At 34.2% G+C, this 27,064-nt stretch overlaps 1 protein-coding gene across 1 annotated transcript; it reads right to left on the bottom strand.

The window, feature by feature from the left end:
• Positions 1 to 1,781: 1,781 nt before the first annotated feature.
• UFL1 (UFM1 specific ligase 1) lies at positions 1,782 to 25,292 on the bottom strand. The gene is made up of 19 exons (XM_016220229.2): positions 25,194 to 25,292; positions 23,909 to 24,054; positions 22,859 to 22,887; positions 22,076 to 22,173; positions 21,516 to 21,630; positions 20,598 to 20,728; positions 20,203 to 20,261; positions 17,960 to 18,106; positions 16,553 to 16,728; positions 15,198 to 15,377; positions 12,764 to 12,884; positions 10,456 to 10,572; positions 7,075 to 7,192; positions 5,630 to 5,796; positions 5,414 to 5,544; positions 4,615 to 4,695; positions 4,206 to 4,291; positions 3,526 to 3,706; positions 1,782 to 2,894 (listed from the first exon to the last, which is right to left on the bottom strand). The coding sequence occupies exons 1-19, from the start codon at positions 25,268 to 25,270 to the stop codon at positions 2,676 to 2,678; spliced, it is 2,379 nt and encodes a 792-aa protein (XP_016075715.2). The 5' UTR covers positions 25,271 to 25,292; the 3' UTR covers positions 1,782 to 2,675.
• Between the last annotated feature and the right edge of the window lie 1,772 nt (positions 25,293 to 27,064).

Genomic DNA, 27,064 nt, shown 5'->3' with positions numbered 1-27,064 from the left:
AGAGTTTATACATCTGTTTTTATTTCATCTCCACATACACTGGGGTGAAGGCATCACAGGTATTAGTCAAAGAAAGCAAACCTTGCATCGCTCCTGCCCACGTTAGTTCTCAACCTGCAGCTGCACTGTGCTTTAGGTCATTTTGCTCTGGACCTCACCTGAGTGTTTTATGGTCTGAATAAAGTTCACTCTCTAAAAGGTTCAAGATGGTTCTGCAGTCAGGTTTGGCAACTTCTACATTTAACATCTTTTCTAAAAACACTGATTTTGGTAAGATATGCCACTCTTCACTGAATCTTTCCGATGGCCCAAAGTGGGTTTCCCTTGATGTCTCCAAAACACATGGTCTAGAGATGGGACACATGACATGAATGCCTGAGCACGCTATTCACAGTTTCTACTGTGTCTGCAATAGACAAAAGTAGCAGGTGAGTATAAATGCACATTTGCTGAAATCTAGCTAAATGAAAAGGTTTACTACAGTGAAATGGTCCATCAACGGCAAACTTTCAAGGAATAAAGGACACTGGGGACTATGAAACTATTTTTGTGCAAGAAAAATATAGTAAACTACTTTTAAAATGTTCAGGATGAGAAAGAGTTAAAAATATAAATACATATAATACATGCATTAATTAACCTAGTAATGATTAAAATAATGGAAGCTTGAAAGTGCCATAATATTTAATAGAAACAACAGGCAACTTTATTTTAAATAACATTCTTAAATTTGCCCATGAAGATCACAGTAAACATTTAACAATTTTTATTTTATTAAATTAGATTTTTACATAAAAAATCAGCCATATAATTTTATTTACAAAAACAATAAAAACTGTTCTTATTTACTATGAAAAAATAAGAACTATTTTTACAAATGAAAAATATTTAATGCAAACAAAATAAAAGTTTTCTTTTTTATTTGCTTCGTCTTTTATTATCACAAATTAAGATCTTTTATTTTTATTTTCACAAACTACTATCTAGTTTGACAAAAACAAAGATTACTTTGGTATCTGCTGAAACAAATGATAAAGTTCTTAAGCAAAGACTGAATAAAAAATTATGCTGGGTGTCCAATATTTTGAAAGCTGAATAAGCACATAAAGTGAACTGTAGTTTGTGGTCAGAGGATTTTCATCTTCCTTCCTTTGCCCATATGAAAATACAATAAAAAATTGCCAATGGAGTAACTTCTTAAAATTTCCGTTACATTCGTATCAACTTTAATAATAATTATTAGTCTGCAATTATATAATTCCTTTCACTCGGTATTAATACTTTGTCTAGAATTAGGGGCAGGTAGACTGATCTTTGTATTCAAACATTTTAAAACAAGTTTTTTTCTTTTTAATATATCTTTATTGATTTCAGAGAGAGGAAGGGAGAGGGAGATAAGATAGAAACATCAATGATGAGAGAGTCATTGATCGGCTGCCTCCTGCACATCCCCTGCTGGGAACTGAGCCCAAAACCTGGGCATGTGCCCTGACCGGGAATTGAACCTCTATCTCCTGGGTCATAGGTCCATGCTCAACCGCTGAGCCATGCTGGCCAGGCAAAACATAAAAATTTTAAATGCCACACAGGAATTATATAAAACAGTATTTTTTAATATTTGAGATTTAATTTACTATTATATTCAAAAGAAATTTCTTTTGATATGTAACAATTGCTTAGACTGAAATGATTCCTCCAAGGAACTATTTTAATTTTAATTAGTTTAATTAATTTAAATAGTTTTAACCACTAATAATCTTTAGAAAACAAGAATACCTATATATTTTTTATAAGTGTTTTTATTTTGGGGGAAAAAATAAAAGGTTGTAATGATGTAAATGCACTTAGAAAACCCCCCACAAGAAAGTATTAGGTGCTAGAGTGACTACTGATTAAATAAATGACATTTAGAAATGCAAAATGGGTTAAAGAAAAATATTTGCATAAAATTTTTAGTTATTCCATTGGTATAATGTGACATACCTATTAGTGGTAAATTTTAGTCTTTCTCTTACTCTTGTTAGCATCTTGTTTTAGAATAGAGCTCAGCAATGCATGGGCCCCTCAGGTATTGTTCTGCACCTGTAAAGGCAGCCCTAAAAATCCCAACACATAATAGTTCACTCCTGTGGGGAATATGGGAGGCCCTCTATGTGCCAGAAATAACAGCAAGGGCTCAGCAATAAAAAAAATATTTTGCAAATTTCTGTATGTTAGGTGTGAAGCTTTTGATATTGATTTAAAAAAAATACACAATTTTCATTTTTGACAGCAAAGATATATTTTTCTTTCTTAAAAAACATGACCACATTTTAAGCTTCTGCCTAATATGTAAAAATATGATGATGTCACTCAAAATATAATAATACAACAATGAGCCCTTTCCTAGAAAGGAAAGATATCAGAAAATTTATTCTTCATTCAGTACATGGAAAGAAAATAAACGTATACTTTTTAGAATTATAATGTCTAAAAGAAATTTTCCATGGAGAACTTAATTTACAAAAATTCACATTTTTGTAAGATTCATATTGAATACAACACTACTGTTTTAACTAAATTATGTATGTGGGAAGGGCTTGGGCTGGGGGATTGGGGATTGTGAAATAAATATTTTTTATATCTCACCAATAACTTTGGGGAAAAATGTTTACTATATAGCAAAAGTAAATTCATTACTCTTCTGTCATAGATGATTTTCTGGATTTGAGAACAAGGTCTTTAATGGATGAAGAAAGTTCTAAAAGCTCTTTTCGAGCATTACTGGTGCTATTTTCTTCTTCATTGTCTAATTCATCACTCAAGGGATCCTCTCCCTGCCCAGTCTTCTTATTTTGATTAACCAAATGTTTTACAACCAATCCTTGATACTTTACCAAAAGTGTATGCTGATCCTGTGAAAAGAGAAAGGAGAATAAAAGTTAACAAATATGATTTAATTTTTGTGGAACAAAGTAGGATTTGCTCAGCCAATACACACTGAAGGTCTTTGTCTTTACAAATCACTGGCCATGTAAGTAGAAAGCTGAACATAGCAAGGTCCTTGCTCTTAAGGAGCTTACATTTTAGGAGAGAGAAAACAGGAATTCAAGTTATTTTAATAGTTGATTTAGCTCAGTTCTACCATCAAAGATAAAGTCAAAGTGACATGGAAGTTCAAAGAAGCCAAAATTACTTTTAGTTGAGGAGTTTCTCAGAGGAATTTATGCAGGATGAGACTTTTTGAGGCGCCCTTGAAGGACAGGTTAAACCTGAATTTAAGCTGAAATAAAAGACTGGACATTATTACATGTTTTCCAAAAGCTTAATTTCCAAATTCAGAATATTCTTTACCATGGATCTGATAGGATCCTTTTGAGTTTTGAGCTATACTGAGTTTTTAAAACCAACCTAATTCACTGTTTGCATTTGCAGAAACAGGAAGATAATGTTACTATGTCTTGGTGTTCACAATGATTCACATCTATCCATTTAAAATACTTGCTGTCTAAAAGCTTAAAAGTTTCAAGTGCACTGAAAATATACCTCTGGAATTTTACTCTTAAGAAAAGCAATGATCTGCGGGACACATCTTCCAGGTGCGTGGAGCATGCTGTGGGTTGAGGACTGAAACAACATGACTGATGTGAGGTGCAGGATAAGAGCAGGGTCTTCTGTGACTTTTAGCTGTTCAGCCAGTGCTTGTCGATGCTGGAACAGGATCTGCCTAAACAAAAATCACACACAAATTCTCACCAATTTCGGTTCTTCCCTCCTGTATTCATTTTTAACTTCTCTAGTTCCATAAACATTTTAAGGGATCTTTTAAATATGGGATACAGACACACATAACCCTAAATGGCATGGAAAAACTAATATGCTAGAAAATGATAGAAAAAACAATATAACAAGGATCTTCAAAGTATGCTTTATGAGTTGTAAGGGATCAAACAGAAGAGCACTGATTTAAATAGGTTTCCTGTAAAGAAGGTTGCAAAGCTAATAAAAAGTTGTCAGGCTTGATCAACTATGGGATTAAACAACTCTGCTACCTTATCAAGACGAGTCAGAGAAGGACACTGAAGTACATTAAGGCCAAATATGCTTAAAGGTGTACAACCACTTAGACACAACAGTTCTCTATGCAAGGTTCAGATAGTCAAATTCCAATTTCAGATATAACACATCTAAGAATTTATTAATAATATAGATTAATTCAATGTTACCTTTCCCTTTTTTTGTCTCCCCTTTTCACCATAATATCGCAAGTTTCTGCTGCAAAATCCAGACAAGAAAGGAAGTCTTCTATGCTCTGAAAAGGTATTTAATACCATAGTTAACCTTTATAAAAAGGTTGTCTAAAAAAAAATACAGCCATTTAATACTGTTTTATAATTTTACAGCCTAAAAGCAATTTTTAAAAAAGGTTCTTCTGTCATTAAAGGTGAAATTGTGACTTAGGACTTTAAAGAGGGTAAACTGCACCTAGCTTGGTCTCCCCTCTTTACCTCTCAAAAGGTATGAGTGCAGAATACTAGTTTTAGACTTAGCTTACAATTATTCTGATAAAAATCTACTCAAAGATCACAAATGCTAGCTCCAAATATACCTAAATAGAATCAAAACTTTACTTACCTTTTCATTCAGGGAGCTATGGAGTTTTGTGAGGACTACTTTAGTTTCTTCTGATAATTTACTCAGAATTTTTTTTCTTACCTATGGGGGAAAAATTCTTTAGGTATTGTATTTTTGACAGGAAATGAATATAAGATCAAACAAAATAAAACAAAAAAAGTATATTTACTACTATAACAGAATGTTGAATGGGATTTATCTTTGTTCTTGAATTTTATATCTCAAACTAGGGATAATAATATGCTAAAAACATGCTCAAATCAGAGCTGGCCAATAGGCAATCAGCCAAAAAGAACAGATACAGTCCTACTCCTCCCATCTGTCAGCTATGTAAGAGGAAGATGAAAGAGAAAGAGGGGAGAGAGAGACAGAGAAAGGGGGGATAAGTGAGCACAAGCACTCTCTTTAGAGACTCTAATGTTCTTTTAAGAATTAGTGTAAATACTGAAATGAGTAGTGTCACTAAATGAAAATGACTGAGAAGTTATGGGATCTGGCATGAACATTTTATAACTCATCAGGAAAAGGGATGTGACATAACAATAACTAGGAAAAAATAAAACTGTTGGTTCCCAAGTAATTAAGCATCAATACTTTTCATAGACTGGTTATATTGCCAATCCTGCTAGCAACTGTGTATTCACTGTGGTGAACTTGACCTAAAAATCCCACTGATTTGTTTCCTAAAAACCTTTTCCTATATTTTATTTTATTTTTAGACTATTTCAGATGTGAGAAAATAAAGTATGTTCAGATTTCAAAAAACATATCAAGACTGGCAAGAAAATCACTAACATACTTCACTTGTAATGGCTGCAGGATCATCGACTGCCATCATTAAATCCGAAGCTAAGAAGTTGAAAATGAGATTGGTAACATCAGTACAGACTGTCTTTAGCAAGTGCTTGGTAAGAGCAGCCTGTGTATCATCTGAAAAATAAAGGTGCTTTATTAAAATCAATGTACAAGAAAAATTATGAGAATCAATGAATTAAAAAAATAGTATTAAGTATACCTGTAAAGAACTTTATGCCTTTTTCAAATAATCGAATATTATTGTATAGGTTGGAAACCTCTTCCTGCAAGTCCTTGATTGTGCGCTTTCTGCCAGTTCCAGAGGCAGAAGTTGTTGAAGACATGAATACTGAACGTACCACCTCGAGGTAAATTTTATTAAGAGGTCTGTGAACGAGATAAATTTGTTTAGTCTATTAAAATGTACTGGGTTTACATAGATAAAATTTTTTGATTCTATGGAAATAAAGTTCATGAAAACATCTCTATTATTTAAACAAATAAGATTAATTTGGAGATCACAAGAATCTGTCCTCCATCCCAGAAATTGTAACTTAAATGAATTATTTTTTTCAATTTTTAAAGTACTCAAGTTTATTGTGTTGAAGACAACAAAAACAACAAAAGCTTCAATTCAAATTAAATTCAGTGCAGCTTTTGAAAGTTAATTTGGAGAATAGTAGACTCTAAATTTGTTCCCCATCCTCAGGAGTAATAACTTAAATTCTCCATTTATAAAGTACAATAAAACATAGTGTATTAAAAAAATCTTTTTGTGTTCAGAAAAGGTTATTTAAAGAATGGCAAATAATTAGTAACTCAGCTTTTTATATATAAAAATATGATTATGTAATGAATTCGTGAACAAAAACATTCACCTAAATTCTTAAAAAGTCTCATTAGAAAAGCCAAATTTCTAAATTCAATAAGTTAGATGCACTGGGCTCCTGGATTGTATTTATGCAAGCTTACACACTGGGGCTACTAATTTGAGGAAAGACCACATTAGTTAGTAATGGTCAAGTAAAAGACAATTTCTTTGACTTCTGTAAAGAAATAAATTTAGTCTGGTTCATTTTAAGTTAGTGCTATTTAAATTTATTCTTTCTTAAAAAAAAAAAAAAAAGTTTTTACTGGTTTTAGAGAGAGAGAGAAAGGGAAACACTGATGTGAGAGAGAAACATCAGTTGGCTACTTGACCCTTTGGTGCCCAGATGACAATCAACTGAGCCACACTGGCCAGGGTTAAATTTATTCTTTGAAGGCAGTTTGTTACTTTCTTTTCTCTCTAAAAGTGCACTGTGTACTTTCTGTCAAATGTAGATAGAAAATGATCCTTTCTTGCTTTTAGATGTTACTTTTCCCGTGACAGAAGAGACCAGCCAGTGACTTGTGCTGGTGGTTTTCTCCCAAATGGACTGTAAGATCAGTGAACAGAGACGCCTCCACACTCTTGCCTATTATTTCCCACACTGCCACCAAAGCATTTAAATGATTACTGAACTGCCTCTGCAGGCACACAAAGTCTGGAATATGGTGACTAGATTAAATTCTAAGCTTTGGGAAAAAAGCCACCTAAAACAGTTTCCTATCATCTTGGTGAAAATTTAATTTAAAAACTCAATTTCTATCATCAAGTAGAAAAAAATATGTTTTTATACTTGCTTTATTAAGTACTCAGCAAGTTCAGAAATAAACTCCTCAGGGGCATCTTGTACACGTTTTCTTAAAAAATCTTCAATCTCATCCTGGAACATAAAAGTGATCTCTGGCTTCTTCTTTCCTATAAAGAAACGAGCAATGAGAAAAAACAACAAAACAAACAAATGAGCAACATAAATAAAATTATTTTCCATTAACTATTTAATAAGGTGTAATTCATTCACTGCCTACCACAAAGACTCTGATATTAATTTTTTGTCACCAAAATTGCCAATGTCTAGTAACAATAACTTACAAAAACAATTTTAAAAACAGGATATATAGTGGCATTTCTTTTGAGTTACATTTTCCTAACTTCATTTACTGTTTCCTACAAGTCAATCAGAAAATAATAAAGATAATTTCCCCCTGATCTAACAAATAGTTAGAAGTTCAGCCAATCGAGCGGATGGAAATCTTCTAGAAAAGGATAAATCTCTTTGTTAAGCAAAGGACTGAGCAGAATTTCCTTCTTTATAAAAAGGAACATTTACTAAAAGTCAAATCATCCTTATAATCTACCTAAGCTCTTCAGGAAAACTCTTTATAATCATGTGAACCACAGATGAAGTAGAATTAAACTAAAAATTGTCTTTTTGCAAAAGCAGAGATTAAAACAGAACCTCGTAATTTTACACTGGTAATTTATTTTTGCTCAAAAATAATTCTACACCGAGGAAAATTTGTATGTAGCTACTGTAATGGAAATAACTGCTAATTGTTACTTGTAAAAATGTCATGCCTACTCACTTACTTGGAAAAAAGTAGACTGTAGACAAAGAAAGCTAACAATATTTCCCTTATTGATTAAAAAAGTATAAAAGTGACTATTTTCAGCTAAATCAGGTACTAAAAATGAAACCTTAAAAATAAAATAAAACAGCTCAAAAATCTATTTTCACTGTGCATCAAGATATAAGTAGTTGAGATCACAGCTTTAGAATAGATGAGTACTCTCCTTTTTGATCTGCTGTTTGTTCTTCTTTTACATCAAATAGTTTCTGATTTCTCTGTTTGCTTCCTGCAGGCATTTAAAGTTATTAAATTATATTTCCTTCTAGTAATCTTTTACAGTGAGTTGACCTTATATTTATCTGAGAACCTAATCACATCCTGATTTCAGAGATTACAACACAACCCCTTTTCAAAAGCAATGAAATTACATTTTTTTAGGTAGAATGGTTTAACTTTACTTTTATAGGCCCTCTTCATAATCTATGTATAAAGGAGTAGTGCATGCCCCATTTAATAATTACTTCAGGCCACAGATATTAGAGAGATTTTTTCTTAAATGCACTTTCACTCCCACAGCTACTGCATCCAGGGAATAGGGAAATCTATTTACCAGTGAAAAATTAAAATCCACATAGGGGAGTCTCAATAATATTTAAAATAAGGGTAGAGCTAGTAGTTTCTATGAAGATACTTTTCCTCTAATTAATACCATTTTATGCACAAGAACAGTAGCTATCTTTACCTATCTTAAAATACTTTAAAGACAGAGCTTAAGCAGCTGTGTTATTACAAGTAGTAGCACAATAATAGCTGAAGCCATGTCATCTGATATCTCCATCTCCCAGCTCTAGCCCATACATAATGAACTCTGTGGAAGGGGTAAAATCAAAATCTCAAATTATCATTTCAATTTTTTTCTCTTTTTGCTGGGCAATAGGCGGGAGGTATAATAGTTTATTTTTTTAAAAAACAGAAAGTATCATAATTTTATTTATAAAAATAAAGTATGTCTCTTGCTAACTTAACCACACCAAACACTAACAAGTGTAGGAAAAGAAAGATACATATACTCAATTCTCTCCCTTAGATAGAAGCAACTAACCAATTAAGTGTTACCATAAAAATTAAATTTATATAAAATTAATGTTTCCTGCCCTGGCCAGTCTTGCTCAGTGGTTAGAGCTAAGCCAGTGCACTGAAGGGTGTCGTGGGTTCGATTTCCAGGCAAGGGCATGTATCTGGATTGCAGGTAGATCCTGCTCTGGTGGGTGAGCATGTGGGGGGCAACCAACCAGTGTCTCTGTGTCTCTGTCCGTCTTTCTCTCTCTCTTTCCATCCTTTCCTCACTCCCTCCCTCCCCTTCCCTCCCTTCCACTCTCTCTAAAAATCAATGGAAAAATTACCTTGGGTGAGGAAAAAAAAGAAAATGAATGTTTCCTACTTAAATTTGCAGAAATACACTTTTCATAAAATATTGTAATTTGTTTTACAAAGCAGTGGGAGACCCTAAAAATGACTATGCAAGCTGAAACTATGCAAAGTGTTCTTAATAAACAATGGGAAAATTTACAATTGTTCTGTGACCTTTTAAAAATGTTTGTGAAAACATTAAAAGCTCTTACTGGCAGTTACAAATGTATAGGGAAGTGAAAAATAAAACTAGTATTTATAATTTAGCACACTATAATTTAGCTCATCACAAACACCGAGAATGAAAGTTTTATTTCTCTGTACAAAACTAATCAAGAATAGTTTGAACAGTGCTTGCTTGCTCCTGACCCTGACATTTATAACACAAAGCAAACATCTTTCCGATGCCTTGGCAAGCTGTCCTACTCGATTTTTAACCCTACATGTTATCCTTTGCCCTTTCAACATTGTGAAACATCTGAGAATTCCTCTAATGTGAAGTTTTTTGCCAGCTCTTCATATCCTCTAAGATACTTTCATCCCTTTTGTCACAAGCACTTTCGTCATTTACGTCAGTAAGTGCACCTTTACGAAGTTCCTCTGGCTGCAGAGCTAGAGTCCCTTGACAGTGGCAATGTCAACAGTCCCACAGTCAGCTACTTTTCCTATGACTCCATTTATTCTTGATTCATATTTTATTCCCAGTGTTACCACTTTTCACTTATTTGCTGCACTTTCACCTTTGATGGCCAATTCTCTCTGCTGATTATCCATTTTTGTAATATGTCACATGGATTTACCACTGGGAAACAATGAGGCAGCACAACTACATATTTTGTGCATAAAGTGAACAAGAGATGCACAGTGATCAAACACTAACAAACTAGAAGAAGTGATGTGATTGTCACAGATCATGATACACATCTGCTATTTATGTGCTGATTTCTGGGCTCAGAGGCTAGGAGTGAAGTTGGTACTTTATGCAATTACTCACAGTTACTATACCTTGGCAACTGAAATAGGAACCATGGTATTGGGAGACTGTCATTTTACTGAACTGTGGTAACTGAAATTTATGCCCACTGAAACTGCAAAGCAAGGACTTCCTGTATAAGAATATGCACCTAACTGTACACATCTTAAAAAAATGTTAAAAAAAATTATCCATATTCAAAGGAAGAGTAAAATAATGCTACAAACCAGTGTGAGATGACTCATCATCGCTATCATCATCTTTTCTTCCTTTCTTCTTGGTTTTCTTAATTTTGTACTCTCTGGCATTGCTACCACCTCCTCCTCTCACACTTCCACTGCCCTCTGGTGGAAAATGACATTAGTTAGTACTACCTAACTTAATTAGCATTTTTAGAAAACAATGACACTATATTGTCACAGCAGAGAAATAAAAGCCAAATAATCTTTTAGTCACTGTTTAATGTTAAAGTTCACTAAAAGTTTTGTAAATTCAATAAATAAAAAAATAAAATATGAAATCTCTTGAATTTGAACTCACTTAGACAGCCTACGTGCTCTAAATGTAGTCTCTTCCTCCTCCTCTAATGACACTCTTTTTCTGTGGCTTTGTCTGACTTTTTCTTGGCCAAACCCATTCATTTACCTCCTTTTCTATCTTCCCCAAAAGAAATGTGCCCTCATTTGCCCTTCTGTTACCACAGCCTCATGAATATCCCCTATTACACTATATCACAAATTTAATTATCCTTGGTTTTGTCTTCTTGGTTGAAAAATTATAACCCATGTTTATAGGAGACATTCTGACTTTTCCACCACCCTACAAAATAAACTTGAAGCATCTCTCACTATTTGTATCTTGGGGTTAAAGCAATACTTGACATATAACAAGCAATCAATAAATACCACTTATAGAGCACCTAAAAATGTGGACCATGAATATAATTTGGTTTAGTACAAAAATATAGATATCAATCACCTACTGGTTAAATGAAGACTAAAAAAACCACACACATACAAGTTATGAAACAAACTAAAACACTATAAATAAAAGTAAAAAATGTTATTGAGGTATTTCTTTATTTGATATTTACATTCAAAATATCTATTCAACAAAATAAATACTTATCTAATAATGGGATTGAAACATTGAGAACTACTGAAAATATATTTCCTTCATAAAGTTCATTTTTTCAATAAAATAATTTATATATATATTTTAATTCTAAGTAAAATTACCTTAAATTTCATCATATCATATAATTCTTAAGTACTAATTTATTTTTCCTTACTTTTATGATAGGAAAATATAATTTTTAAAAGCACAAGTTTAAAGTGAATGTGCTTTTTATTGCATTTGGTAATAAGTTTCTTATGGGGAAGACATTCATGTCTGGCATTATTCCATGCATTGTAATTCGACTATTATAATACAACAGTACTACCACTGAGACAAAACACCAAATGACCCTACATTTTTAGAAGGAAATAAAACAGACTACTTATACTGACATAAGTGCAACCAATTCATTAAGGTGAATTTATAACTGTGTCTTCAAATAATATCATAAAATGTGGACCATGAATATTATCCATGGCTGTGAATACTACCATGATTTATTGGAGTAATTTACTATATAGTTTTCCTAGAAGAACAGAAAGACATTTCAAAATATCATTGTTGAAAGATTATAGGAAAAGGCTTTCGAAGAGGAAAGAAAACGATCTCAAAGAAATAGGAGTGAATTTCCACAGCAAATAAAAGTTGTTCCTACAGTAAAAATTACAGAAAATACATGTTAGTTTCCAAATGCAAGTTACTAGTATAACAGTGCTACCTAATTTCCAGTGATTCTAAATTAAAAAGATATTTTAAAAAGTAGTATCTCCTTATAAAATTCATTCCTTCAATAAATATGTATAGAGCACCTAAAATATGTCAAAGAGGGCTCTAAGTACTAGGAAAACAGCAAAAAAAATGAGACGGACAAGATTCCCAAACAATAAAACACATCACAGTGATAAAGGTGATGAAAAGAATCGGCAAAATAACGGGATGGAGAGTGACTGTGTCCACTATTCTGGGAGATTAGGGAGACTTGTCTGAGGAACTGACATTTAAAGTTGATCTCTAAGGGAAAAAAAGGAACCAGTTACTTGAAGTTCAGGAGAGAACACTCCAGGTAGAAAGAATAGCTAGTGCAAAGGCCTGGAGGTAAACAGGAACTTGCCAACTGTGAGAATCAAAAAAAAAGGCTACTGGGCTGGAATATAAAGGGTGAAGGGAGAACAACAGGATATGGGCCAAGCATGAAATTAACTTAGCTCTCTCAAATAAAACACAGAATAAGTAATCACCAATATTCCCATTTTTATATTCAATATTTAATTCATTAGTAAAATATTTGGTTAATATTAGCAATCAAAGATGATCTGACCAAATAAATAAAAGGCATTTCCAAGGCCTAACAAATACAGAGTTCACTGCAACATATAAAATACTCATCCTTCATTCTTCTTGTTAATAATTTATTACCTGTTGCTTTCCTTCTTCGTTCATCTTTTCTGTCCTTTTTACTTGTAATAGTGCTTTCTAAAATGGAGACTTGTTTCAGATCTTCTTCAGTGATTAAATGAACAGGATTATTTTTCATTTCCTAAAATAAAATATGCTTTTTTTGGTAGGCAAAAATATATAGCATTACAAAAAGCATAAAATAAAAGTTGTTTATATACTCATATCCTCATTACTCTTGTTTGGTTTCACTGCTAAGAACTATAGAGATTCACTTCAAAGTTGCCACTGAGACTGTTTCTCTTTGCCAAAAATCAGTCTCTTTCTTTGCTATTCTTGGATTTTTTTTATCTATTATCAACTAATGAGAAATCCTATCTGGTCACTGAACAACAGATCACACAGTATTAACTGCACAGTATCCTCTTCAGCTGTTATTGGCTGGTTTACCACTGCTTGAAAGATGACCCTTACTCCCTTTCCTTTTGAGACTCCCAAATCCAGTGCCATACCTGGAGACATGAGATTATTAGAAAGATTTAAAAAAATCTACCCCCCAACCCACACAACTTCATCATAATGAGCATATATGAATTGTACATTTAGCATATAAACTTTATTCTCTCCTCTGGACTCATTCTTGATTTCTGCTTTTAAAAAATTTATGTTAAGAACAATGAACCATTTCCCATTTTAGAAAGTGGTTCTTTATTAAGGAAAAGGATTCTAAATCTGTAGTGACAAAAGTCAATTTTCATGTTAAAAATATTTCCCTTTTGGTTTTCCAAAGAAAAATGTCTAGAATGCTGACAGTTCAAATGATAAAACCCTCTTTTTCTGAATTTTTGTGTTTGGAAGGCAGGAGCACAAGGTAAAAAGCAACAATGACCATGTTAAGTTCTTGTTTTAGCAAAAGGTCACAAATAAAAATAATAATACAGACATTTAGTAACTGGTAGCTAACATGTAGCGTTTTATATGCATCCTTCCTTTATGTACATTTATCTTTGTCTTTGGAAATCCTCACCCAAGGATATGATTTTATTCATTTGAAAGAGAGAGAGATTGATGTGAGAGAGAAACATGGATCAGCTGCCTGCCGTACGAGCCCAATGGGGAATCAAACCAGCAACCTTTGGTTCAAGGGAAGACTCTCTAACTGACTCAGCCACCTGGCCAAGGCTATTTGCATTTATCTTTTTGAGAGTAGGTATCACCATCCTGTCTTTGAAGATGAAGAAACTGGAGGTCTATTGTCCAAAGTTAAACAGAGAGTAAACAAGTTGAGAAAAGAATTCAGGTTTACTGATATCAATCCTGTGTACTTTTTACTCCTATCTGCTGCTTACAGGCCAAATGTAGAAAATTATCTCATTTGTTTAGACTATTAAAGAGCTTAAAGGAACGTGGGTAAATACAAATTATTTACATATTTAATAAGCTCTCATAAGTTTATTAACAGTCTAAGATAAATGGGTTTATTCTACTTATTTGTGAGTAGATTTTATAAGTAGATAGTGCTGCTAACTAGAAACATGAACTGAATAGTCCTTAAAACAGACTTGTTATGACCTGTACTTCTAAATACTTTTGACAGTAGTTGCTCTGAGGAACTAATCAACTTTGAAAATAACACTTTCTTTCCTCAGTAAGTTAATCCAGTTTGTGCACCAAACAGGTAAAATTAATGAGGTTCTGAGATTTAGTAAGAGCTTATTTGCATATATGCATAACCCATGGACACAGAGAATAGTATGGAGAAGGCCCAGGGGGTGGGGGCAGATGCCCGGTGGAGGGGATCAATGGAGGAAAAAAGGTGACATCTGTAATACTTTCAACAATAAAGATAAATTTTAAAAAAATAGAATTTTATATTAAATACATATATCTTTCTGGGGAAAAAAATTACTTCATCTCACAGGAAAAGGGGCTGTGGGGGGGATGGGAAGAGATTAACTAAAGAACTTATATGCATATGTGCATAACCCATAGGCACAGACAATAGTGTGGTGAAGGCCTGGGGTGTGGTGGGGTGGGGGCTGGGTGCAGGTGGGCAAAGAGGGGGGAAAATGGAGGACATCTGTAATACTGTCAACAATAAAAAATAAATTAAAAAAATATATATATTTTGTAGTGACAGATAAATACACTGTATATTTATGGATTCTAATGTTGGACGATACCCTCATGTAAATAAATTGTGAAGTGTATAATTTCATTTATATGATTTTAATTCATGAAATCAGCTCCCTAAGTTCAAACTTATATGTCCTGATGGGAATAAAGCAGGCGAAAAACAAATCCAGGAGAGGAAATAAAAAGGAATGGTGCAGTAAAGGAAAATGATGTATAAAACAGTGTTCATTCTGGGGTATACAGCTTACCCCAATTTAAAAAAATGATTCTAATGTGAAAATACTGTTAAGATTGCTAGGTGAAAGGAAATCTGGCATACCTTTTCAGCTTTTTGGTGCATCAGTTCACTGAAGAGTTCTGTACAGTCATTTATAAATTTTTCACTGACTACAACAGTGTCACTAAAGACTACAGCTGAAGACTGTTTGCTAAATGCTCTCATAACTTGTTGAAGCAACATTGCAGCATCTTCAACTGATAAAGAACTGGGGAGCAGAGGCTAGAATTGCAAACAAAATGAACAATATATCAATGCAATATAATACAGATAAACCATTTGTTTCATATGTGCTCTCCCTAGATGATCTTATTAAGTCCAATGGCTTTTGGAACCATCTATATGCTGATAACCTCCCAAATTACATTTCTGCTTTCATCATCCCTCTGAGTTCTGGAATCATATACCCTACTGCTTCCCTAACCTTCCCACTCCCATGCCTAGTAGGCATCAAAATTTAACATGTGCAGACAATACTGATTTGCAGCCACCTGCCCCAGACTCCCAGCTCCCATCTACTCTTCCCATCGTTTCCCCCATCTCAATTAATGGTACCACTCTCCACACAGCTTATCAGGTCCCAAACCTACAAGTCACACTCAGTTCCTCTCATAAACCTACAAACAATCCACCATCAAGTCTTGATAACTTTACTTCCAAACTATATTTCTTTTAAGCTCTTTCTAGTATCTGAAAATACCATTTTCATTAACTATTTACCCCCAATGAAAGTACCCCTTCCTGAGAACAGGAATCTTCTCTGGACATCACATTCCCAGCAAATAAAATGGTGCCTGGCATGCAGAAGGCACTTAATAAAATTTGTTCAATGAATAAACCCTTATATCTAGAATCTCTGGGAACTCATGTATCTAAAACAAGGAAATTTCTGCTGTGTAATGGATTGGCCTTCTCTTCACCTACACTCATCTTCTTGACATAATAAAGGCAGGTCAATACTGAAAACAGACGTAAAAGACTATCAGTGCTAAAGCAGCCTGTGTTAACATATTAGCAGAGATTAACGGATAAGGGACAAACAAATGCGACATGATGCCTGATGCCAGTAAGTTGTAAATACTGGGATAAAAGTGTGAGAAGTCTCATTAGTTTCTGTCTGGCAGGACTTACGAGTGTTATACTGTCTCCTTGTTTGATATTTATAAGAATTCTGGATGTTCACTATACATACACAAAATGCCACCTAACTTCAAAAGCTAGAAAATCTTTAAGCATAAAATAATTAAGATTAATTTTGTTGAAACAATGACTGCTAGAATTTGGCTCTAAAGCCAAGACCTCTATGTATCCTAATTCTTAAAATGGCCATAAACTAATGAAATATCAGTTGTCATTGGTTTAAAGAAAAGTTAAGAAGAAAAAGAAAAAAAACCTACTGCAATATCAACCCATGTTCCAGAGCTGATGGCTTCCTCTACTGATGCTTCCACTTGATCCACAAGTCCTTGACCAACACAAGCTGCTTTCAAAAACAAAAGTTGTGTAGTCTTGTACCTTTTCTTTATGTAGCTCACAGCATCTGGGATTCCAAGTCTGGACAAAGCATCAAATTCTAGAAATACATCCCAAGTTAGAAAAGAATTGTTAATCTCCACTTCCCAGGAATCTTAGAAAAAGCTCTACCAAACCCTATTCTTTGTGAATGAACTATATTCTAATATCTTTTCTTTTTTAAAGACTAAAGCATAGAAATGTACCATAGCCTATCCCCTGCTTATGTTACCTTCCCAAATTTTTATTAACATATTTGTAGAAAAATGTTCAAGTACTTTCTCAACCTCAGTTGCTTTACTCCCTCTCCAACTGAGGGGTCAAAGGGAAACATGAGAACTATAGAGAAATAAAAGTGGAAAGGGTGGGTAAAGGAGAATGTAACGATTTTAGTAAAGAACCAAAAACTGGAATTTATTTTGCTTATTATAGTTAAATAAAGGAATGGAATTTATTTTTCAAATGTTTCATTAGACAACTTAGGAAAAAGTAATTCTCCATTTTAATTTAAACTAGTAAGAGATTTAGCATATAAAACAGAAGTTAAAATTGAAGACAGATTTACAACCATTAAAATTACTGACGGTATCTATGGTCTTCTCTCCATCCCCAAATAATGTTTAAGAAAACTAATTGAAACAAAGTTCTAATCTAAACCCTGTATTCTAGCATGCCTTTAAGTATTTGAACACTAACAACTTACACACAGGTTTATTACTGAGAAAGCAAATGATCTCTTACATGGTTTGACTTGGATTATAAAATTAAAGTGAGATATATTTGCTAATTGCTTTAATGGCTAAATTCAATCAACCTACTTTATCAAAATGACAGAACCTCAGAATCTGAATTTAGAATAACTTCAATGTTTCTGAAGTATTAGATAACTAATAAAAATGAACATCATAAAGCTGATAGCCAATAAAAATATTTCTAATATTTTCAGGAATAATAACCTGAAAAACTGGGTAACTTCATAAAATGTAATAAATATAATTCCTTTTTATGTATTAAAAAATACTTGAAGTTGTTAATAGTATATAACTGGAAGGTTGATAACAAGTAATGCCAGCTTTTGGCCTTTCTACAACAGTTCAATAACTACAGAATTAAACTCAGTTTCCACGACCCACAAAAACCTGCAGTGTGACTACTTTTGCACTCAAAGAGAACTGAAATAATTTGCTGGGCAACAGTAAAGTATGTGTGTACTCCCAGGACCATACAAAAGTTCCTAAGCATGTTGTTAGTATTAGAAAGAAGTTTTAGTTTCGAAGAAAAAAAAAAGTTACCTAGATAGCCATTCTGCCTGAGAAAGGAATCCACCCAAGTACTCTGTGTTCTGGAGTAAATGTCAGGTAGAAACACTGCCTTATCTTGTCTCCCACCAACCACAGTGCCTCTTAAGCGTCCACTATTAACAAGTTCCTCAAGGACAGCTTAAAACAAAACAAATAGAAATAAATCAGCAAGTATAAATCTCAATAAAACCCTGAAACTTTACTATTTTATAATTTAGTTATTCTCACCCTTTAAAAACACAATTTAAAATTTAAATTGCATAAATGAAGACATATTTTAGAAAAAAACTTTCCTGCCATTTATGAGAATACTCAGGTCATAAATTTAGAAAATCTGGCGACTAGCTAAAGATGCAGAAATTGTAAAAACTAGTAATAACACTAAGTTTTTAGTTTGAGTAATTTTAGAAAAAAAACACCATGCCATTATTTAATCTCATGATTTGTTTAAAAGCAGATGACTAAATACTTTGGGAATAGATGTTACCAAATGCAGTTTTCTCATATTTAGAGAAATCAAGATACCTAGATCATATCAGAATCAACAGTGTGAAATTAAGCCATAAAATTTTTATAAGTGCTCTGACTAGTGTGTCTTGGTTGGGCATTGTTCGTGCACGGAAGGGTTGCTGATTTGATTCCCATTTGGGGTGCGTGCCGAGTTTCAGGCTCAATCCCTGGTGTGGGGTGAGTGGGAGGCAGCTGATTGGTGTTTTGCTGTCACATCAATGTTTCTCTCTCACTCTTCTCTCTTCTTCTCTCTCAAACCCCCACCCCCAAAAACAAAAAAATCCAAAATTTTTTTGATAAGTTATTACATTTCCACTAATTTGGAGCAACACATTTTAACCCTACCTATAAAGAAAAGTATAATGTCATGATTAAGAGGATGGATCCAGATACAGACAGCCTAAGTCCAAATCTCTACTCTGCCATCTATTAGCTGACAAACACTAGGCAAGTAATTTTACTATGTCTTATTTTCTCATCTGTGAAATGGGAATAATAATAATACCTATTTTATAGGGTGGATGTATTCAAGTAAAATGCTTAGAACCACAGCTAGTATATCATAAGCACCCATTATATGTAAACTGTATATCATTACCATTACCATTACCACCACCACCACAATCATCAACATCAAAAGACTGGTGATGCCAATCTGAGAACTGGATAGTGCTGTGACTAAGACCAAATTTATTGTTTTTACTTAAACAATAACATTTAACTAAACTAAACATCAAAATCCCCTAAAAAAAGACAAAGCAGGTAGGAAGGAATTATTTCTAAGAGAATCAGCAAGCACATTCAAAAGATGCCTGGCACAAAGAAGGTTTAAGAAAATTAGCCTTTAATAGAAATACACATCAGTTTACATATGAATTAAGACTTTCATTACTGAATAAATTAGAATTCATCAGAAAAGTCTAGACTTCTCAATAGACTGCAATACATAATTTTAAATGCTAAATTCAGACCAAAGTTATCAAGTTACCAATAATTACTTGAAGAACTTTATACTATAATGAAATCCCACCAACCCCCATTTATGTAGATTCCAAAGTATATCATTTTAGTTTTAAATACATCTTTAAAATTTTAAATTTAACTCCATATTCTGAAAAATATAGGGAATAAAAATTAATTTGTTTTAAACTTGAGTTTTTTCCATTCTTCATTTTAATTCTTATATTTGCACAGGAATCTGAATCAAAAGATCAAGTCACTGCTTTTGAAAATTATTCTAGCAAAGCTTTTTTTAAAAACCCCTCAAATCTTTAAAAAAGCTTCACAAACACACACAAAATAGGTAATGAACCAAGATGATTTTGGAGATATTCCTATTCTGTTTGAATGCTAAGAATATATTTTTTATTGGTATAAAGTCTTTGTAAAATTTTTTAAACAAACACTATTTACTTTGGTATTAGAAAATGTAGTAAAAATCTGTAAGAAACAAAGTAAAAATTATTCTTAATACAATTTTAAATCTCTCTCTGTATGTATATGCATAACAGAATATTTATACACACACACGCATTTTTAATTTTTATTCCACTCCTCTGGTGATAACCAACAACAAATGTTTTGTGGGTATAACAGACACATACATGGAAATTGGTACAGAAAAATTTTTCAACCAGAAATATTTGTTACATAAATTTTAAGATTAAGTTTTATATTAAGTCTATTCAGCAGCTAATTAAGCCACAAAATTTAAACCAACTCACAGTAAAGAAGCTGCTCCTGAAATCCATATTTTGATATCAAAGAATTCACTGCTGTTGGCCTTTATGGAAAGAAAACAAAACAAAAAATTCTTACTTGTTATACAGTTATACATATTTATGAATTAAAAATAATTAGGATAATTAGTTTATGAAAAACATCAATTAGTTTAAAATAAATGAGGGCAAAAATTGCATCAAGTTGTACATCCTTAATGAGACTTATACTACTGAAATACCAGGAGAACGGATCTGCCTTCCCAATCCAGGATCAATTTACATTCCCACAAAAATTTTTACCTCAGATTTAGGGATACCTGACTATCTGCCTTGACCTTTATTGTATGTTTGACGCAAACCATGATCAAAGAAATATACAGACTTTAAAACATGCTTACCGGGTAATAGCACTGAATAGTCCACGGATGCGTGCTTTATGTCGAGCCACAAAAGCTTCAGTAAATATTACTCCTCTGTTATCAAGATCAATATGTCCATTAATAATTCTACCTAGTCGCTGAGTTAGTGCCTGGGGTAAAAATGCAAATTTTTATAAATTTGAAAGAAAAAAATTACACATATACATTTTTACAGTCTTACTTGAGTTGTGCTGTATGCTGATGTATTAATCATATAACTGAGAAATTCCAACAAGCATAAATAAGATATAAGTCAAAATCAAGATTTAGGATCTAGAAAATATCATAATCTCATGACAGAGCCAAGAACTGAATGAGTCAAACAACTGATATGTTAAAAGACTTAGTTACCTGCTAATAAGGGCTATTTCTAAAGTAAAATAAAAATGATTAACCACTTTCCTTGATATAGCCAATTTGAAACACAGATAGCCACGACATATACATGAGTCTTGGAGAAGACCCACTCTGTAGCTTCTAACACTAACAGAGAGAGAAATATTATTCCAAGAATGTGCAACCTAGGGAGACACAAGACTTGAAAAGTTACCTCCTTTGATGCAAATATTAACAAGTTGTCTGTGCACAGAAATCTACACTAGCAGAAAACCTGACTTCTTAGTAACCTCCAGAGAGTATTTCTCCACAGCTACAGTATTACTGGAGTCAAGGACATCTGAAATAAGTGTGAACATATTTCACATCCCAAGATAAGTTAAATCTACTCAAGTCAGCCTAGCTGATACTTTTATGGTACAGAAAAATGCTGTTTAATCAACTTCTTAACAAGCTTCCATAATACTGTTTGTGATATTCAGAAAAATTAGAACTGAAAAACATTAAGATTCTTTGTTTATCTTTCTAAAAAGACACACTTTACTATTAAGAAAAAAATACCTGTGTCAGAAAGTTTCCAGGAAGATCATAGGTTTTACACAGTTCTGATATGGTTACCTGACCACTTTCTTGCAATTTATCATTTACCTCTTCTGCTAACCGGTCCAAATAGTTTCTAATAGTAAAAATAAGCAAACAAAAAACCAACCAATTAGGAACAATGAAATGGTTTTCCCCTATCTTTTATGTTTAATTTCTGTTGCAATAGGTATGTTCCAAAACTATTCATTACTCACATTCTCAGAAAAAAATTTTTCTTATCAGTGTAGCTAAATGTAAGGTTAATCAAATGATAAATGCTGGGATTTCTTTAAATAATGGAAATTCTGTAAAAAATGTTTTGTGTTGCTTTAAGATAATAGAAGAAATCAAAGTTTATATTATTTCTAAGTACTCCACACTATTAAGCATTTACTTTTTAAAGTACAATGACCCTTATATTGAAAATTAGCATTAAGTGTTCTAAACAAAGTACTGAATTAACCACAATTGTTCTAAATTTAAATATAAACACTACTAAAAAACACACACAACAAAGTGCTCTTAAATATTTTACTTACTCGTCTATCAGCTGTCCCAACACTAGCTGAACATGTTTTTCTGATTTAATAATGTCACCAATTCTATTTTCAATATGAGTCAGATCCACATTAATTACCTGGAAAATATAAATTCTATTAGTGATAAGTTCATATGGTTAAGTTCAAAATTATATATTTAGAACTACCTTTTTAAAAACTTAGTCTTAGTTGGATTTCAAATTTATTGGAAATATTGTAAAAAGTCTTAGTCAAATAAAATGGAGAGGCTTATTGCTTATTTATTTTCACTTCTGAACAATTACACTTATACTTGCTAGGGAAGTTTGTATTAAGAAGTTACATTTTCATATAATAGGCACCATTTCACACAGGATTCAAAAGCTTTCTATAAATGGTATACCTCAGTGATGACATGAGCACTTATATTTTCTAAAAGTATCTTCTACTTTTTCATATTTCTCTCTTATTTCCACATACTAAAAACAAGTGAACATGAAAATAATGATTCTTCCCCTCCCAAAATTACATAACCCTGTAATTATATAAAATGACAATTTTGAGTTTATTTGGTAAAGAGTAAAGAATAACTAGGACAACTGAGAAAGAAATTATTAAATCAATTCAATATATCAAGACTTATTAAACTGATTCAGTGTACTAGTGAGAAATATAATTACTTCTTCACAAACATTATACAAAATCTGATACCTGTACTGGTAAATATTTAAGACACTGAAAAACTTCATAGTATCAAATAATGGACAAATCATAGGAAAAAAAATTTATGAATTAAAAATTTACCTGCTGCAGATCAACAATATTTACCCGACCTTTAAAGAAAAGACATTCATTTATTTTAAATTATGTATAAGTACACACTAGCCAAACACAGTAAATTCTAACAGATTTTCATTTTGGACAGTAGAAGTTCTCCTTCTACAAAAGACATACAGTCACAATAATAATAAACCATTAACTGCATAAGTCTTCATGGCTTATAATTTATTTTCAATGTATTATTTGTCACATCAGGCAAGTCAGGAGCATCAACTGATATACAAGTTGACCAGACCTATAGAGGTTATTTATCTCCCTTCACAATTATCTACCGTGACCAAAGAGACATCGACAACTAAATTGAGATGAATTTATTTTCAATTATTTAAAATTGGTAGACTTCCGCCTATGAGAAAAAGAAAATCTGTTAAGTATTCCAAATAATGGCTAATATTTTCTTAGCACTATGCAGGAAAATAAAGAAAACAAACACCAAGGGTGTATCTGGTAACATCTGATGAATAGTTGTTTCTATTTTAATCAGTGTCCAAATTAGTTCTGCAGTTTGTTCAAATTTTTAAAAGACAAAAGAAAACAAAAACTTTCTGTGTGTGCTTGTAATAACATTTCCTACAATATGTGTAGCATCATATTGAATTGTTTCCTAATTTGTAACTTAAAGGTAAGTGGAAAAAAAAGGGCATGGTAGCACAGCTTTGGTTTTCAACCATCTATAATCATTTAAAATCTGTTCCCTTTCATAATTACCACTCTAATAGGCAGCTAAGTACCCTCCCCTGAGCCATGCAATAAATTCATGAATTGTGAAAAGAACTGACTAAATCATACAGACATATAACTCAAAATATTAATGCTATTTTGTAAAGTGACATACTGTATCTGACTTCATTTAAATTATATAATCATGTTTACCTGAACCAGTTAAAAACATTAAGGGTGTTACCATATTGACAGTTGAGATGGGTGTCTTAAAACCTCCAACTGATTTATTATTCATGGTTTTAAGGTTTTTTCCCCTTCCAAAGAACAAGAAGGAAAAAAAAAATTACTTACCACCTCGGATATGTAGCTCATCTCTCATTTCTTTACTAATTTGGGCTGGAGTAACATATTCCTTCCCATCAAGTGTGTGAACTACTTCTAGCTGTTTCTGAGCAATCAATTTAGTCACAATCTCAATGCAGTTCCGCTCTGACAACCTGAGGGAAACAAGAAAAGTTTAGAAAATTCACTTGATACAGTTGGTGCTCAATAAAATATACTGTATGATGAGGGGCTTTTTTAAAGTAAAAAAATAAAAGTTTTGGTAAAGAGTCACTAGGTTCTATATTACAATATCTCTATCTTTTATTACTATAACAATACTAATTCAGTGAGTTAAAAAGCACACACACACCCGGGAGTAAGCAGGTTCACATGCACATAAATCATGTATTTGATTCGTACATATCACTCTACCGTGGATTTCAAGTTTGCTCTCTCCTAGGCCTGCTTCTAATATTCAAATCTGAATAGAAAAGTGAGGACGTATAATTTAGGTAGAAAAAAACCTGGCCTTTGACACCTGGTCTGTAGGCAGCTCTGGCCTCTAGGAAAACCAGAGCTGCAATCGTTAGCTCCCCCAGCCCTTCAGCGCCGCATGTGCCCCAGTTTGCTCCGTGCTCCAAAACACAGCATCAGGCATTAAGGTCTCCAGCCCCAGAAGGAACAAAAACATCGAAGGCCAGAAACAGACAATGGGGTAAACAAGAGTTCTATTACCATTATATGCATTCTGTTAAAAAGCAGAGTGAGGGTGCCCTATGCATATCCCCCCAAGTGAGCGGCTTGACAGGGAATGTCAGGGTCCAGGCGTCCCTAGAAATTACAGAAGGGGCCGTGGGTCGGGCCTAGCACGTCTGCTCTGGTGGACAAAGAGGCAAAAGTCAACATAGTATTGCAAAGTACTGTATGAGGGGGCCACCCTCTCCTCTCACGCGCTTTCTAGGTTAGGAACTGCATAAAAGACAACGATGCCACAGTCGCCTGACGACGGGTAAGGATTAAAGGGACACTTTGAAAGCTCGAAGTCACCGGCCGAGGCCATCTGGGGGTGGGCAGGGGGCGTTAGCACCTGGCTGGGGTACGTGTGGGGAATTTCGGGGCACAGGTTTCGGGTTTCCGGGCCGAGAACTATACTGGGGACCACAATCCCGGCTCGGGAAGAGGGGTGAGGCGGGGACGGTGACAGAGGCTGGCAAAGTCCCGGGTCAAGGGTCAGGGACCAGCGGCCTCAGATCTTGGGGTGGCCACCCAGGGGCTATTCTGGACGCCACAAAGGAGAGGGAGGGTCGGGCACCTCTGTGTGGCCTCGGCGAACTGCGCCCGCTGGAAGTCAGCCGCCAACCGCCTGATTTCCTCCCAGGCATCCGCCATCACGGCCCGACCAGTGCAGCGGCGGAGGAACGCAGACACGTCAGCCCTCGGCCAGCGGGAGCCGCGGCGGAACGGGCTGCGCAGAGGGACAAGAGGCTTCCCCGCCTAAGCAATTACCGAACGCGCGCACCCTGCGCGGGCGCGCCTGGCCGGAAGCGCCGCAGCCCCGCCCACCCCGCGCAGGAGGCGTGCCCTCCGGGCACCAGCGGGGCGTGGCTTGCTGGGAGCCAGGCCTGGAGGTCTCTGTGGGGCTGCGGGTGGGATGCTGGAGGGGCCAAAGTAGTCCAGTGTGACTTAAGTCCGTGCTTGCGTTATTCCTGATGTTTCTGCGCAGTGATAATCAAGTTAACCACTTTTATTTTTATTCTGCCCTCTATTTTGGGGTGCTGGTGGTTGGGAGGCAAGGAGGGGGCAGGGAGGAGATGTGCCTGTGCCTGTAATTAGCATTCCCTCAGTAGGGAATCATGTTTATTTTTACATGGGCTCAGAGAAGATATACTTTTTAGGAGACAGGTAGGCAACACTACTGAAGGTAATTACTTTGCACAAGGATGACTCATTCGGATGCCATAAAGGCTGCGAATTACTCTCATGTATTCAGGAGCCTTTCCTATTTCTCTTATGGGGTTGATTAGCCCCATCAAATAATGAAGAAATATAAACACAAGGTAATAAGTGTATATGGCTATGGGTGAAATAGAGGAAGCAAGGGACACATTTATTGTGCTTTCCCCTACATTGAAATTAGAAAGAAGTAGATACTTATTCCACAGTACCTTTATCATTCTTTTATTTTTAGACCACACTCTTCACTTAAAAAAAATCCTTTTAACTGCATGCCCTATAGAGTTCATGAAGGGAGGTTTTTTTTCAGGTCATTTTCCAACTCACTATCTTACTTTGGATGACTCAAATCCAATACCATAAATATACTTTTCTAGTAAAGTTCCCAGCTTTATTTAAAATGCAGAGGACACAGTCATAAAACCTGTCACTAAATACTGCCACCAAACAGCTGCACTGTCAGACAATGTGATTACCAACCAACGGGGAACACCAGAAGTCAAGTCAGAGAGGTAACTTGGATGATGGTAGGTGGTATGCTTCCAAAGGGCATCAAGCTTCAGAACAAGCAGAAACAAACGTTCATTCACATAACATACTTTCTGATTCTTTATCAGATGCCATGGAGTGCAGTGGATAAGGCAGACATGATCTTGCCATAAACAACTTACAACTCTAATGAAGCAGATTTTTAAAAGAGTACTTCACATAGAGTATAAAAATTATAACAATAGGGGAAATATAACATACTATGTGACAAATTGGCTTCCAAACTTCCTACTTATCATGTAAGACTCTCAGGGTCAGCCTGGAGTCTACTTTCCAGCAGCATCATCAGCTGCTGTACACCACATGTGGAATAGCTTGCTGAATCCTAGAAACACCAAGTCCTTTCAGGACACCTGCCATTTCTGAAATGCCTATACTCTTCCTCAACCCACCCAGCCCCCATTTGGTTTGTAACTTATTCTTCCATGATGTTCTGGCTTAAATAAAACTCTTCAATGAAATCTTTTAAAAGTCACACAGTTATTCTATATTCTTTGACTCCACAACACTATTCAGATGTCTCTAGTAGCAAGCAAAAATATATAGTAATTTTTACTTATTACATCTCTCAATAGTCTGAGGTCCTCAATAAGCTTCTAAATGCTCCTTAGCATTCAATAAGACAACTAGTACAAAGTGCCTGATATATTCCATACATGTGAAATGAGTAAGTCAGGGTAA

The sequence above is a fragment of the Miniopterus natalensis genome, chromosome 5 (assembly GCF_054644295.1).
Source record: "Miniopterus natalensis isolate mMinNat1 chromosome 5, mMinNat1.hap1, whole genome shotgun sequence".
Taxonomy (NCBI): Eukaryota; Metazoa; Chordata; class Mammalia; order Chiroptera; family Miniopteridae; genus Miniopterus; species Miniopterus natalensis.
Note: the sequence above shows the minus strand (reverse complement) of the source record. Positions and strands in the feature narration are given on the sequence as shown.

Bases quoted from the DNA above. Each gene is read 5' to 3' on its own strand.
- UFL1 (XM_016220229.2), bottom strand. From the start codon at position 25,270: ATGGCGGATGCCTGGGAGGAAATCAGGCGGTTGGCGGCTGACTTCCAG. The intron at 20,262-20,597 runs GTAAGCATGTTT...CTTTCCATAAAG, and splicing joins CTATTCAGTGCTATTACCCG to GCCAACAGCAGTGAATTCTT. The intron at 4,696-5,413 runs GTATGTTAGTGA...TTTCCCCCATAG, and splicing joins CTGCAGCCATTACAAGTGAA to GTAAGAAAAAAAATTCTGAG.